The sequence below is a fragment of the Drosophila suzukii genome, chromosome 2R, assembly GCF_043229965.1.
Source record: "Drosophila suzukii chromosome 2R, CBGP_Dsuzu_IsoJpt1.0, whole genome shotgun sequence".
Taxonomy (NCBI): domain Eukaryota; kingdom Metazoa; phylum Arthropoda; class Insecta; order Diptera; family Drosophilidae; genus Drosophila; species Drosophila suzukii.
This window is the reverse complement of record NC_092081.1, coordinates 24,104,310-24,120,789: the sequence shown is the minus strand read 5'-3', so window position 1 is coordinate 24,120,789 and position 16,480 is coordinate 24,104,310. Positions and strand designations below refer to the sequence as shown.

The following is a 16,480-nucleotide window of genomic DNA, read 5'->3' as shown; positions in this document are numbered from 1 at the left end:
AAGGATTTATTTGATTTTGGTTATAATTTGATTTTGATAATAGTTTGTTAAAGTAACGGTTGCTCGGTAAATGCGATACTATAATGCGATCTTAAAATAAATGTACGCCATTTAAATAAAACATGTTCTTGCTGGGATAACTGTCGCCAAAATACAAGTTAAGATTTAATTATCTAACTATTTCACAACCCTCTTCAGATCTTTATGGAAAACCTTCAAACGATTAAAAATATTCAAAGTAATTACTGAAATGTTCTCTCATTAAACTTGAACTTTTATGAGGGACACGCAATGCAGATCCATGAGGATATAAACAAATACAGAAAGCAAATATTTTCACACGAAAATTCATAAATTAATCAAAAATATTATTTGGTCACAAAGGGAAGTTAGGCGACGTTGTGTAGAAGGACCCCGCTTACACGCGACAATTGACCCTTTTGTTAATTAAATTTCAGAGACAATAAAAGGACATTTTGTATGTGTGCTTGCTGGTATGCAAACAAGAAAAGAAATTGGCTTGGGAAACTAGTAAAATGTTTTCCTTAATTATATAAATAGTATCGCCTGTCCCGATAATCAGGGTCGAACACATATATTTCCAAGAAGTGATATTGTCAATGTGCTCGTGGGTGTGGACTACTCAGTGGTCGACGGACAGGACAATAAAATATGCCCATACATTTTCGCGTGATACAAGGGACAAAGGGTTGACGATGAAACAGCCCCAGCGGGTAGTGACACCCTTACAGTCCTTCAAACAGAAGTTACGATTGATAAATATTCAGATAGCTAGACCGGCAGGATATGGATTCCCTGCATGTGATGTCTATCTTGTCGACTATTAGCCCCCATAAATTAATAACGCGCATTTGGAATGTGCATGTAGTTTATTAGCACTTGAAGACCCGAACTCGAACTATTGCGTGCGCCCTTTTGATGTCCTTTGCATGTTTGGATCTTTTGCCAAAATCCCATTTCTCCATTTGTAGTAATTTACATACGACACGCATTCTCGCACTTTGGCCATCGTCAGTGGATGGTCTAATGGGTTGACATTTATGATATATTTGTGTGGCCATCGTTGGGTCGGTTTCAATTAGTCGGCTAGAAAGAGTTTATGAACTTCTTTAAATGGAAATACCACTAGTTATTAGATATACTTAAAGAGGACAAGTACACACAAAAAAACTATTGGGTCAAATTCACCAACATTGCAGTTAAGTGGGCTCAACCCATCGAATTGCCAATTTGACCAATGAAATAGTTAATCACACAACAACGAAGGACATACAAGTTCCTATTCCTATCATAAAAACTATAAAAGCTAGAATGTTGGGATTTAGAATGCAGATTCTAGAGCTTATTGCACAGCGCAAGTTTATTTTCAGCAGGGTGGCACGCTATCTCCATCGCCCTTGCAATCGCCTTAGCTGAGTAACGGGTATCTGACAGTCGAGGCCGTCGACTATATCGATCTCTTGTTTTACTATTTAATAGTAACCAATACAACAAGAAATCACACATGTCTATTTTAAATAGATGTTAACCGTTTTTCAATTTTATCCATAACTTTTTTTATGTGTACAAGTTTCACTACATCAATATAATTTCTCCGTGAATTCAGCGCTAAACGATTTCTCAGGCACTCCGTTATGACTTTCATAAATCAACCAAATGCTCTATATATATGGCATATCGCGAGTGTTTAAACGGCGTCAATAAAGAAAAAAACTAACATTAACTTGTCAATCAGCATAAATTAAAGCCAATAAAAATCTACATTGAGTAAAAAATATTATCAGATAAAATATATCACGTCTTCCTTTGATGCGGGCGGCATAGCAACCCCAAGGACCAAAATCGAATCAAGGGCCGACAGAAAGCCAGAGATGGGGAAGTTCCGACAACGGACAAGAACATCGAAAACACCGTTGGCTGGACATCGACCAAGGCCCATTTTGTCGCCGCCACAGACTCTTCTCAATAATTCAACTTATCACCGGCGGATATTGGAATGAAAAACCCAAAGGACAACACATCCGGGCAGCCTCGAGGGTGCGTCAATAAAAACACATTCGAATGAATGCAGTTTTAAATATTCAGCGGCTGTGCTCTTATTGAAAGGTGTTCGCGCTTATCAACAGGGGGGTAGTACGATGGGAATGGTTTTTGTATGGCGAAGTATTCAAATACTTCAACTCTAAACTTTGTGTGTCACTTCTTTGAGCTCGTATTTTGCATCTTGAAGGTCTATCCACCCTCCTATTCTTTTCGAAAATAAAAATCCTTAGAAAAGCAAACCAAAAACTCACCACCCAGTTAAAAAGCAAACCGTCTATTTACCTTCGTTCACTTCGATTTGGTTTTAAGTTTTTCTTTTCGTTCGGTTGTTGTATGCTGTGAAGCATCCTTTAAAGTGCCAAGGTGCTTGTAAATATTATCTTAAAACAAACTTGACACTTTTGGTTGAGACCAAGGAACATTTTTTGCGTGGGAACTGAAGATTAAATTAAAGGCGGACTCAAATATTTTAACATGAGTTTCTTACGTATTTTTAGAACATTTGATTTATTAATGTTCCAGTGTCTCCTCAAGGATTCAGTTGGTGGAGAGTTTTCAGACCAAAATCTATGATGAGAACATTGTTATTTAATTTAAAGCTTGAGCTTTTGCGGGATCTATTGTCCACATAAAGAGATTTAAGTAGCTTAATATTAATAACGAACGAGTATGTGCAATAAAATATTTATTTATTACGACCTATTTTTACAATTTCCAACGGTAAAATAACTTACACCTGGTCTGCTGCCTGAATTTCTTATTTATATTATAATTACCATGTACAACCACTATAAAAACTAGACTTCTGGAGTGGAGGCCGCGGAAACGGCGGACTTTTTGGCACGGTAGTATTTGGTCAAAATGGTCTTTTTGAAACTGAATTCCTTAGTAGACGTTCATTGTACCCTTTTGGAGTTTTCACGCCATTTGGATTAACTAGGCAAGGGCTTTCTTAGGCGTGCTGGGATAATATCGAGAAATCGACTTGTGCAACGGAAAAACGAATCTGGCGGCTGAGCTCGTAGTCTTAATCGTTTAGTATTAAGAAACGACAAGTGTCGTGGCTAAATTTCCATTTATCTTGGACAAGCTTTGTAATTGTAATATCCCTTAAAAATAGGAAAAAAACGTTTCAATATTATACAATATAAATGGGCTCAGGATTATTAGATTCCTGGTATTTTTGGTAAGAAAAAACTAGGCTTATAACATTTGTTTATTTTATGACATTTATCGCTATATGATCGCACCACCACTGTAGATTATTTATTCTGTGGTTATATATAGTAGTCGGCTCCGCACACTTTTCCGGTGCGCTTCGTCACTACGTGGACTGCTGTCCAAAATCGGAATATTATCGATTTATTAACGAAGGCGTTGGTAAGTTGGGGTAAATATTTAGTAAAATTGTAAAGCCTTTTGGAAATATGCAATAAATAATATATATATATATTTCTCTTAAACTATGTTCTGAGCGTTTACGTAGACCTAACTATATACATACAATTTTAACCGACGCAATTTTATTTTATGTCTTAGTATGATATTTTTGAGTTTTTTCAAAAGAAACAGTAAACTTTTTACCTGTTACTCGCAGCGTAGCTTCCGACCGTTTAAGTTATATATTCTTGATCAAGATTTATTTATTTATTTATTTCTGAGCTTCTGATTCAGCTATGTGCCCACAACAGTCGCTCTACCGCCCACCTATATTTTAAGCTACACAGCTAAAATTCAGATTCTGCTAGTATCTAGATCGACTCGGCGCGCATTTTGAAGCACACTCTAATGAAGTTAACCTTGTAATAGTAAAAGTTGAGCAACTTGTATAAACATATTTCTAATCTGCATTTAAATGTTAAAGAGCTTTCTATATAAACCTCAACAGAAATATATTTTCTTTTATCTGCGGAATTATTTTTAGTTAGACAGTTGACTTCAGGCTCTACTATGATTCGTCTTTTGGTATGTATATGGTAATTATTGACTGGCACATCATTAATCTATTCCTACCTTATAGGTCCTAATGATTGCTTTTGCTGTGACGACTAGGGCACTTGGCTCTATCGATCAATTAATGCGAACCATTTCCGATGGATTTGGAGGAGCTGCTAGATCGGATGTTCCCATCGCTATCAACAGAAGGTTTACCGCAGTCCCACCTAATGCCGAGTTTTCTTTTGGATATGGCTATCGTCATGTATACTTCTGATTGGGTCTACGCCGTTATTTTTTGTTTGCACTGTGGTCAGGTTGTATAATATTAAAAGTATTTTATTTGAATTATTTAAAAATATCATTAACCCAGCAAATATTTTAAATGCATTTCATTATTGTATTACATCCTAAGAATTACCTTTCTTAAAATATTTGTTTCAGTAATGATCTATTCGACACGAGTCAACAATTACCAACTTGCTTTGAAACTATAAGCGAGACGATATTTATAGAAAAAATAATGATCTATAAAAATGTTAAATTAACCTTACGAGGAATATTTAAATATATAGAATCTTAAAAAATTATTTGATTTTTTCTATATAAACGAAAGATAGAAAATATCTGTTAATATTTGACAAAATATTATCAACGGAGAGAATTTATTCGACCAAACTGTAAAATCTACAATGTTGGGATTAGGCATGCAGATTCCGAGGATTCCTGCGCAGCGCAAGTTTGTTTCAGCAGAGTGCCACGCCCACTCTAATGCCCACAAATCGACCAAAACTGTGGCTCCTACAGTTTTGATGCTAGAATAAAAAAAAAACTCGTCAATACCTATCGATTGATCCAAAAAAAAATTGCCAAGCCCACTCTAACGCCCATAACGCTTAAATCTGTCTACCGCCGGTAGGTGGCGCATTTCAACCTCGCTTTGCTATCTCCATTTCCCTTTGGTCCCATTAGCTGAGTAAGGGGTACTTGATAGTCGAGGTACTCGACTATAGCGTTCTTCCTTGTTTTACATTTTTTTCGTGAAATTTTAACTGTGTATCCTGTTACTTGCAGAAAACTTTTGAAAATATTGGCTCGCTAATACAAATCTTTTTCAGTGGACTTGACGTTTAGGCCTGTGTTTAGGCTGTTTAAAATACAATTGGTTATTTGAAAATTAAATATATGAACATTATTTGAAATTGGTTGCAAATCAACAGTATTTACTGTATGAAGTGTGTATCAATTTCTGAAAAATATTTTTATAACTGATTGTATAATTCAGCAAGCTAGGAAGCGGTGAAAAATAAATAGATGCTTGTGCTGGAAAACCCTTTGGTCTTTAATGTGTTTTAAGAATCCCTATGTGAGATGTAAACTGAAAAATGAATGATGCGCTTTTGTGCCCATTTTCATTTTTGGCCACGGCCAGCACGCGCTATGCCCCCCCACGTTCTTTCGTTTTCCTATAACACCCTTCCCCATCCGCGATTTGTTCGCTTTCCCCCGGTCCTTTGTTCACCCACTTCGTTAGTTATGTAAATGACTTTGTTTAGTCTTCTTCTTTGGCTTCCTAAGTAATTCCTCTGAAAGGCTGGCAACGCCGTTTTCACAAATACACACATACACCAACAGCTCACGCATGTTTTTGCCTTTCGAAGGCACAGATTTTAACCCTTTGGAAGCATTACCACCCCGAAAATTGGAAGCCTCTGCTTCGTTACTTATGTAGTAGCTTTATGTACAGCCAAAAAAGGGGAAATTTCCCGCTCATCACGCATGAAAATCGCGTTTATGTACAGGACTTCGTGTCTATGTGTGTTCAATGCATTTGTATTGGTTTTGTGTGATGGTTGTGTGCGTGTCCTTTTGATTTTATTATGCGTATCTCTCTTTAGCGGTTCGCGGGAAAAGACTTGATGAAAATATACAATTTTTTGTAACTAAATAAACTTGCCTATAAGTACCGCGAATGAGTATGTGTGTGTTGATATTGATTATGCATTAAATTAAAAAAGCGTCTCTAAAACATTCAAACGTAAAAATTTAAGGCTTGATAAAACCAATATCGATAAAACATATCGTTGCAATATAAATTTTTAAATTAAAATATTACAGGAAGGAAAGTTATTATACAGCAACTTTTTGGTCCAAAATGCCAAGTTTCGATAATCAGAATATTAAAAAGGAATGCTGTTGGTGATGATGTTCCACATCATCCTTCAGGAACCCAAGTCCTCTAATTTCACTCCCAAATTTGCTTTAAGCAAAATATAAAAATGTAAGAGAAATTAAACCCCAAGGACAGCGTCTCTGTCCATACGGACTTTTTGAATTTTTCTATATTCTGCTTTGATTAACATTCGTTTATAGGTGGAGGTAGACACCGTCTTCGTCTGGGCCAAAGGACCGAGAGTTTTAATTACTTTTGGGGGTAGTTTTTCTGCTTTAAATTTTTTATTTTTGTCGTGGAAAGAAGAACAGTCTGGGACTTAACTTAAAGAAAATAAATGTTTCTGCAGAGACAGGCATACGTGTGTCTTAATATTGAGCAAACATACTGCAATTTCATCCACACTGATTAAAACCGCCTGGAAACGTAATCTTTTCAATTACCATCCTGTACCTATTTTTATTGCATAATCTGTTCAAGCCGAAGAATAACATTCAATCCGGTTTACTGCCTGGGGTAATTTTGCCACGGACTTAACCACTTGACCGTGATATAAATATTTATCCCCTGTTGACCACATGAAACCGGAAATAACATAATTGACCCCAGGGAATGGACAAACACCGAGGAAAAGGCGGTATCGTGGAAAATCGCATCAACTGACCAATGCCCTAAGCGATTTGAGTCCATACCTGTTGCGCTGGGTAACGGACAACCAACAGTGAACAAAGAGGGTCGTCCTGCCAGCCGGTTCGCCCCTCTCCACGCTTCGAGCTTCCCCTGTGGGTCAGTGTCCGTATCTGTTTATGCTGAATGGCCTGACAGGGGCTGGTCAGTAGGATGGTCAGTTCCATGTGTGTGTCGCGTGTCCGATGTGTAAACAAATCAATTACAAGCGCTAAATGAACTTTATAACCACTCACTCACATTTGCATTTTAAATTAGGCTTATGCTGTTGGAGGGACTGGATGGTCAGCTTATGGTTCACACCTTTTATGCATTGACCGGGGGTTATTTTATTGTTATTTAATTGGATTTTAAACTACTGTTCAAACCTACAATTTAAGAGATGTTCAACAAAATGTCCGGTTGAACTTAATTAAAACGCCAATAATAAAGAGTGCTAATATTGTACTTAAGTACTTGAGATGCAATATTACGGGGTCTGTTCCTCCTGCATGGCCTTTTATTTGCATAACATTTGAATGCATCAGCCCAGCCCATATTTCCATGTGCCGTGAAAATACGCTTTTATTGCACAGCACTTGACTGAAGCTCGACTGGCATTCAGAGCAGTCAAGTGCGAAATAATACTCTACCCCCCCTCTTGGCACGGGCTGTCGGTTGTCCTGTGGCTGCAGCTACCATTACGGGCTGCATCCTTGCAGCCTAAAAGTCCTTTATTACAGTCAACTGCGAGTCAAACGAAGTGCAACAGTCAACGTGCTTGTGCATATGCATTTCAATGCTTAGAGCGCCCTGCCCCTCCTCGCACACCAAGGTGTTGCACATGCGGCGCAGATGCAGCCTAAGGTTGCATTATCCTTTACAAATTGTTGGTTGTGTTGATTTCCCCTTTTACTTTGTGTTTCAATGGGCTGCTGCAAGTGCCACTGGACGGGGGAGATCAGGGCAGAAGGGATGCAGAGCACGTCATTTTGCAGTTTTCGCACTTGAACTTTGGAAAGGCATCGCCACTGGTGGAATTTCTCGCTCAAGTAATTGGCCGACAGTCGCATCGTTATAACCCATTATATTATAGAAAGTTTTGTTTAAGTTACTTTATCAGTGAGTTGAGCGTTATATTTTTAAATAAATAAATGATTAGCCGACCATCTTTTCTGCTAAACTGCGGACTACATTCTCATCGTAGTCCTCGATCTCGTCGTCTCCATCATCAATGTCAACATCGTTCGGTCTCATCGGATAGCCTTGCTCGGGGGGAACGATCTTAACTCCGTGATCACCAAACAAGAGGCAATCAAAGTTTCTGAAATCGAGGAGATGTTTCCTAAATGTGCGATTGATCCTCACGGCGGAGATCTTACCTTTCGAACAACTCGAAGCCCTGGAATTCGCCTGACATGTACATGCAGACGTGCATGTTGCGTCCGACAAACCAAATGTCATGAAACTGAATACAGGCCTTAGCAAAGTTAAAGCGTGGCGGCCGGAAGCAGAATGGAGGAGGATTCTGCCCGGAGACCTTTTGACGGAACCAAATATTGTTGTTGACGCGCATGCGCAACTCAAAGGAAAATTCATCAGGTCGATACGCAACTTCTGTGCAACTGTTCATGCCAATTACGGAAAGAAAGCCTGAAAACGGACAAGTGAATATCGGACGTTTACAATTTTATAGAGGCAAATGATTAAAACTTACCAGCACAACATTTGCATAGTCCAGTATCACAGCTACAGGGTATGCGGTTCACGAGATTACCTAGGGTTATGTTTGGCAAACTAAGTTGCCTGGATTCTTCCTCGTGGCTTAGTAGATTAAGACGATAGTTTAGTAAGCCAAGCTGTAAGGCGGCGTCGTAAGCCAAGTCTTCGGATGGTGGTTCAAGTGGCACTAAGAGAATCATAGGGTTAAGCAGCAGAACAAAACACTTACGGCAGAGAAAGATATAACGCTTCCATTGACACGGTTTTGTTAATTCTATGTTGCTTAAATAATAAAATACGTTCTTTCACCAAATACTTCCTTCTTGAATCGAGATTAGTAGCTCAAGTCTCTCAATGCATTAAAAAACGAACGAAAAAGTAACAAAAATATAAACAAACAAATTTGCTTAATCATCCACCACGAACTTCCGCGTATTATGTTAATCAGTTCCGCATCAAACCAACTGACGTAGCCGGCAAGCCGAGAGCCAGGGCGATCGCCTAACAGTTTCAACTATTAACCTTGTGTGCACAAACGAGTTGTCTGAGCCGAGATGCGAGCAAATTTTGATGTCAATGAAACCAACGGAGCAAACGAGTTGGGCATATTGATCATTAGGTGGTCAAGATCATGGGCAGCGGAACGTCGGCAGAGAAAGACCGAAAAAATGTGATATCAGCTGAAAAGTCTCTCTTTAGATAAATTGGAACTATTACTTTGCTGCTACAAAAACATTAAGAGCTTATGAGTTCTAAAGAAAAAAAATTTAATTTTTCCCTTCTCTTAAAATAATACACTTGGCAATGAATGCCGTGAATGTGTATGTTTTTATGAGGGCCTGCAATTATGTCTATCTGTTTTACATCACGATGGCATTGAATTGGAAGCACGTCTCTTTGTGCAACATGTGACAGTTTTACAATTTTAATAGGCTCAAGATAAACGGTAGTCGTCATTGAAATATTAACTAAGCTAGTTGTATTATTATTCAAGGCTAACCACTTAAATTTGTTCTCTTTGAGGTCATATATATATATAATTCCGTTCCCAGTACTTTTAGAATATTGTACATATACCCGAAAATGTTTTTATAATAAATACCATTCCAAGTTGTTAATAAATACTAAACAATCATATAAAATAAGTAAAACACCATAACATATAACATTTTTTTTATTGTACAACTAAATATAAACATACAGACTTATAATTATTATCACAAAATTTTTTCTTTGTATTCCTGGAAACCATATCTCTTTCTAAATTTTAAGCCATAAATATTTACAAGCTTTGGAAATATATACACATACCGAGTAATTTTTCAATATATGGTATATTCTGTACATGGTTTTACGTAAGACAAACATTTACAAAACGATAGAATATCGGCATTGCAAATGGATTAATAAAGTTAATCACTAAATAGTAAAAGTAAGACATAAAGTAAGAGTTCTTTGTACTACCGGTGTCCGATTTTGAGACGGCCAAGAGTGAGGCAGCGCAAAGTAAGTAGAAGAACAGACGTGGATGTGAACTGGCTGCTGGCATCTTGGCACGACGATCAGTTCAGGAAACGTAAATGACACGAAGGTTGCTATTGGCCCGCTTTGTAGACGGTGATTTCACAGGCTTTTGTCTTTCGGTTGTTTTTAAAAGTTCGGAAGGTATTTTATTTACAGTGATTTGCTTTATCTTCTGCCTTTTCTCTGTTGTTTAGTATTGTGATTTGTAAACACCAAGTACTAAAGTCGACTAAGACACGCAACTTTCGCTTTCGTGCAAAAACCGACGAAAGTGTGTTAAACACCAACTTCAATTTTAGTTTATATAAAGTTGAGTTGCGTTTACTCGCATTTATATGTTTTCACACTTGGCGCATACTCAAGGCGCGGGCGCAACTCCGTACGTGCTAATGGCCAAAATACAACTGGCCAAGAAAACGGTAGCGCATGCGCATGCTAAGCGAACGGGCCAGCAGACGCCAAGCTATCAAGTATATACAATCGACAGCTCCAACAGCTCGAGTCCAATACACATCGTCGAAGCCAAAGACGGGCCCCAGACGACGATGACAAGTACGAAGTGCGACAAAGTCGGCTGCCTTTGCGGCTCTTTAAAAAGACATTTCTACTCTTTCACGTCCGATATTGGCTATAATGTAAGCCTTGGATCGGATGTAAAAATTTCTTTAACATACCTTATTTATATTGAGATGCTGAAGTTTCTCTTAATATGTATTTAAACTTATTATGACCAAAGCACAAGTGCGATAAATAGTATGACTTTATAAATGCTGAAATGAACTATATTTTTGCTCAGGGTATGCCTTGTTCGGTGTCATAGTTCTTTAGTGGTATTTTAAAACTTGAACCGAGAGAAAAACCAGTATTTTATGCATAGCTATCTTTATCAGCTTGGCGTTTCGTTGGGGCCCTGTTATAATTTCTCTCAGATCTCTGGGGACTCTCACTTTTCGCTGTCGGGATCACTAAGGCGCGTCTTAGCATTGAAATTTATACGATTTTAATTAACTCGTTACCTTAAATGGTTTTATCATATTCTGGTGCTTTGACTCTTCTTTAAATCGTTTTGTGGGTTCGCGTCGAATCGATAACCTCTATCTACATAATTTTTATTGGCAATATACCATTGGCAATTACCATTTTTAAACTTTAACAATAACAATATATTTATCGCACCTTTCTCATTTAATTAGATCTTTATGAAGTGAATTAATGGAAATAGCACACTTTCATTGCCTGGAGATATTTCTCTAGGTGACGACTTGTTTACCCACCCGATATATTTCAGGTTTACTTTGGCTACCTTACTGATTTTGTTCTTGCAAACTGGTTTGTCCAATGACCGAGCAATTTTTTGTGTGTCAACATAATATCCAATCGGTAAATTGAACCATATCAATTCATTTTTTTTTTTGTTGGGTCTGTTGACCATGTCTGCCTGGCTGTCCCTATAAACGCTGAGATTTTGAAAATCAAAAGAGCTAGCGAGTTGGGAGCATGCAGATTTTAGGGCTTCCTGCGCACCGCCAGTTAGTTTCATCGGAGTGCCACACCCACTGTGACGCCCACGAGCGCAAATAACGCTAAATCTGTATGTGTGGCGGCAAATATTAAATATTACCACTCATTTGTAACAAGTTCAGCAGCGTCCCACAAAGCTGGCAGAGGGAGTAGCTCTGCTCAGCCTCTGCCAGCACACGTACAACGTAGAACAGCCGTTACTCACACATCACACAAATGATAGACCTGTTATTGTATACCGTGCCGACCAAGAATTTAAAAGTAATAAGCGAATATAGGAATATTAAATTATATTCTAATATCTATAACTTCAGGTATTGGGCACCGATTTTGAAGTGGGATACCCTATATAATATTGGGTACCAATTTTGAAGTAGTGTACTTCTATGAGTTTGAGGTTAAGTTTGAAGTGGGGTACCCTATGTGATATTGGGTACCAATTTTGAAGTAGTGTACTTCTATGAGTTTTAGGTTAAGTTCTCTAATAATCTACATTCAAGGTTTTCCTTTATACGAGGCTTACATTTTTAACCCATTCTCATGTTCGATTTCTTTGTGTTTTCAATGGTTTTCAAAATGGGGACCCAAAATTGCACTTCTATAACTATATCTCTATATCTTAAGTCATTGGACACCGATTTCGAAGTGGGATACCTCTATGAATTTGTGGTTTAATTCTCTTATAACCTACATTTAAGATTTTCGTTTAAATAAAGTTCAAATTTCTAACCCATTTCCATGTTTGATTTTTTTGTGTGTTTCAATGGTTTCCAGAATGGAAACCCAAAATTGCACTTCTAAAATCCATATCTTGAAGTATTGGATACCGATTTTGAAGTGGGATATCTCTATGAATTTGTGGTTAAATTCTCTAATAATCTTTATTTAAGATTTTCTTTTAAATGAGCTTCAAAATGTTAACCCTTTTTCATGTTCGATTTCTTTGTTTTTTCAATGGTTTTCAGAATGGGAACTCAAAATTGCACTTCTAGTAGGTATAGGTATAGGATACTGATTTTGATGTGGGATACATATGAAATTGTGGTTAAATTCCCTAATAATCTTGATTCAAGATTTTCTTTTAAATGAGGTTTTTAACCCATTTTCATGTTAGATTTCTTTGTGTTTTCAATGGTTTTCAGATTGGAAACCCAAAATTGGACTTCTGTTATCCATGACTTGAGTCATTGAATACTAATCTTGAAGGGGGATACCTCTATGAGTTTGTGGTTTAACTCTCTAATAATATACATTCAAGATTTTCCTTAAAAACATGTTTTAAATTTTTTAGCCGTTTTCATATTCGTTTCTTTTGTGTTTTTAATGGTTTTCAGAATCTTATCCCAAGATTGCCCTTCTACAACCCATAGCTTAAGGTATTGGATACCTCTATGAGTTTGTAGTTAATTTCATTAAAAATCTTAATTCTTTGTTTTTCGCTTGTCAATACCTACAGGCAGGGCGCAAATTGTTAAAATCAGAACATTAGTTCCCAAGTTATGACCTTACGCCCATATCTGTCACTGATGTCACAGCTAGTAAAAGTGAAGGATGGGCTTTATATATGACCATTTCATGTTAAAGTGCAATTAGCCAAGCTCAAGCCCACAACGCTCTCTTGTTTTATTTTATTTGATCTGTCAATATATATCTATTGTTTAATATAAGATTTTGTAAAGATATAACTAAATGATTTTGTTTTCGTTGATTCAAAAGGGGAAAATTGAAGCTTCGGTTGCGCTAGTGTCAATTATTCCGAGCTTGAATTCAGATAACAAGCCTGGATCTTAGATGTGCGATTACCTTCAGTGGTTCAATGAAAAATTGATTTGTGAAGCTGAAAAGGCCACCCCAAACAGCAGCTAGAGCATGAAAATCAACCTTATTTTTAGCTGAAAAAATCTGCACGTAAATCATGTGAACTCAATTTTCTTGCACAATTTTCCAGTCCTGGCAAATATGTCAAAAAAGCACTGAGGGGCCTCCACCAAAAGTCGTGAGCAAACATTTGGCTGCATCAGGCTCTCTTTATCCGTTGCTGCTATTGTTTGGTAGCATCTTGTGGTCTAATAATACCATGTTCACTCTTAACATGCTATCAATCACTCAAAACTTGTATCTGCTCACTGTTGTAACGTATAGTTTTCGGATGTAAGCTGGTCGAAGGAGAGTGTAGGGCGTAGCAGACAAGAGGCGGAGAGTCCACATCATAATTCGCATGTGAAAATTTGAAAATCGTTGCTGGTTGCTGAACCTGATTCCAAGTAAACGATGCATGCATGATTCAAAAATGAAAGCAGACGAATAAAATTTGTTGGAGCTTTCTCGGCGCCATGTTCACCGTTAGCGGAATACTCAATATCAATTATGACGACTATGGCAACAAAACAATTTTCTGCTTAATATACCTTTCATTCAGATCCTAGCCGCTTTAGGAACTACAAATCTTCTCTTTATTTTTTGTTTTTTCTGGCTTGACAATGTATGGGAAGTCTGAATAAGAAATCATCTATTACATTCTTGGGACTTTCCATAGATGTTGTATACCTATTAAAGATTATAGTGAAAGAAAATGTTGAGTTTCTATTTATTTTTCATAAGAATCTTTCTTTTTTGTTGTTGAATTTTTCTTCATTACATTTTTGACAAATTTTAATTAGCATTCTGCTTTGGCAAACGTTATTTAATAAAGTTGTTTGATTATAAATTGCCATATGCTTATACATGAAGTGTATAAGATTTTTTAAAATTCACAATCAAAAGTCTTTCAGGAAAATAAACTACCAACTACCATTTTACGCTTCCATGAAAATGTATGAAACATTATTCTTTCAGCTCTGCACTTTAACACGGCTGCATTTTTTTTTTGCAAAAAAATATCCTCTTGAATTCCGCTTGAACCATCCTTCGTTAGCAATCATTTGGGGGTTATAATTAACCCTCTTGCATGAGCAACATGTAAAAGGTTATTTTGCCATCTCCCCTTCACCATGCCAGCCACTTCATAGCATATATCTGAAAATGAAAAAATATGAGAACAAAAAGTCGGAAGAACAAAAATTAGTTTGTTCTTTTTTGGATGAAACTGCCGAAAAATGAAAGAATTGCAATTTGCAACCATATATTCTCTAAGGACACTTGACTTTCGGCTTCTTGTGCCTTTTGGAGCAACAGTCAAAAAGAGGGAGCGCCACATTGGCGTTGACAGCTCCCTTGCGTTACCGTGCCGGATTCATAGACTTTTCATAAACTCTAGACATTTGGCGGTGCCAATTAATTAAGCGAAATAAAAGCCAAACAAGCAGCAACGGGAGTAGGAAGCGTTCATTAGTAGCTGCAGTGGGTGGTGGTGGGAGTGGGTGGGCCCCGGGACGGTGTAAGGATTGCACGGATTCAGCAATTCAATTTAAAACTCATGCAATTTGTTTCCTTTAAAATTCTGAGCTTTAATTCGCAATTAGTGCAATTCAATCAGCGTAGCGCCGCTTTGGGGAGATGCGTTCGGATGTCTGCCGTGGTCTTGCCATAGACGAGGACGGGCTGAGGTTATCCACGACGGCTTTTACCACCTGCGGCTTGCGGTGATTACGAGCAACATGAGCATAAAAATTGCTTACGCTTTGTAGACAAAATCTTAGGCACTGGAGGCGGGCGCCTGCCGATGGCTCGGTTCGGTGGTGTCGTTCATGGAAATCGGAGAACAGGAACTGAGTCTTCATCTGCATCTGCATCTGGACCTGAGCGTCTGTGATGCCGGACTCTTCAACCAATCGATGGGCGCGTGACAAGCTCGTGCATACAAAGGCCAGGCTGACAGTATATTTTAAAACTTCGATGTTCGTCCTCGCTACTTCAGCCAAAAAGTTTGTGTCACGGACCCATCACTGGGTGAACCTGAACTACAGTCGGCGCCTTACAACTTGCTTATGACACATGATGCAGTTGATGGAGATTGCCGCTCGAGCAGCTATCGACAGTCCTCTGAGGGACAGAAACTGGTGCTTAATTTAGATTAAACGACTTACTGCACACAATTTATTGGCGTAAACTTTAATTGAACTACAACAAACTGGGGGAGGGGTCCCGAAAATAGATATTTGTAGGTGGTCAGTCTCCTATCTGGCACTCGGAGATGGTCTTCGCCATCTATTGCTCATGTGCTGCTGGCTTCGTGGCCCATGCTCACGACCCTTTTAACAGAAGAAAAAGTTTTCTTTGCTTTATTTCTCTAGCCATTATACACATTTACTTTTGGATCTAAGATCAGTCATAGCGGTTAGAGAGAATTTTATAAGCCTTTTCTGTTAGCTTGTTCCACAATTTGCAAGGTGGGGTTACTTGTGGGTTGAAAAATCTATATAGTGTCTGTGTTACATGTCTGTTTGAGTAGGACCGAGCACAGCATATTTTTATACCACCTGTAGATCTTCTAGTCGGGGTCATGTCCACACTGGGGCGCCTTGTGAAGTTATGGCTGTAGCTTGTTAACCTGATGCTGCTCTCATGTTTAATCGGATCACATTAATATTTAGTCAGTCTAGCAATCTGAAGCCATCCCAGTCGGAGTTTCAATTCACTTTCAGTTAACACGCGTTGAAGATTACCCATGTCAAAAACTAAAGGCAAAATTTGATTGCACCTATCCTTTAAAAACAGAAACCAACTCATTTCCATGCGTAGTCAGGACTTTTTCTTGTATAGATCCCCGACTACCTTAACGCAGTCACGTCCCATATGATGTCGATGAAGTCAGAGCATGGCAATCACAGATGCAAGAAAACCAATCAACACAGCAACTTGCGGAGGGATTAGATGGCTGCAGTGCAGTACAAAACAATCTATCACGTATGTAATTCCCATGAAAAATTTTCGCAG

General features: G+C 38.0%; 2 protein-coding genes across 3 annotated transcripts; one reads left to right on the top strand and one right to left on the bottom strand.

The window, feature by feature from the left end:
- Window positions 1-3,969: 3,969 nt before the first annotated feature.
- LOC108008968 (Ejaculatory bulb protein II) lies at window positions 3,970-4,458 on the top strand. Its single transcript, XM_017072903.4, has 2 exons — window positions 3,970-4,029; window positions 4,085-4,458. Exons 1-2 carry the CDS (start codon window positions 4,015-4,017, stop codon window positions 4,274-4,276), a joined length of 207 nt encoding a protein of 68 aa, XP_016928392.3. The 5' UTR covers window positions 3,970-4,014; the 3' UTR covers window positions 4,277-4,458.
- Window positions 4,459-7,949: 3,491 nt separating this feature from the next.
- On the bottom strand, window positions 7,950-10,582 carry LOC108008284 (uncharacterized). Of its 2 annotated transcripts, none has more exons than XM_065863792.2 (4): window positions 9,923-10,582; window positions 8,556-8,747; window positions 8,221-8,491; window positions 7,950-8,162 (listed from the first exon to the last, which is right to left on the bottom strand). In XM_065863792.2, exons 1-4 carry the CDS (start codon window positions 10,107-10,109, stop codon window positions 7,997-7,999), a joined length of 816 nt encoding a protein of 271 aa, XP_065719864.2. In that variant the 5' UTR covers window positions 10,110-10,582; the 3' UTR covers window positions 7,950-7,996. The 2 variants fall into 2 exon arrangements, with proteins under 2 accessions (XP_065719864.2, XP_016927561.2); XM_017072072.4 differs by having other exon boundaries at window positions 10,025-10,576.
- Between the last annotated feature and the right edge of the window lie 5,898 nt (window positions 10,583-16,480).

Coding starts and splice junctions, on each gene's coding strand:
- LOC108008284 (XM_065863792.2), bottom strand. CDS start 10,109: ATGCCAGCAGCCAGTTCACATCCACGTCTGTTCTTCTACTTACTTTGC. Junction 8,492..8,555: donor ACTATGCAAATGTTGTGCTG/GTAAGTTTTAAT, acceptor GTCCGTTTTCAG/GCTTTCTTTCCGTAATTGGC. Junction 8,163..8,220: donor GGCTTCGAGTTGTTCGAAAG/GTAAGATCTCCG, acceptor CCTCGATTTCAG/AAACTTTGATTGCCTCTTGT.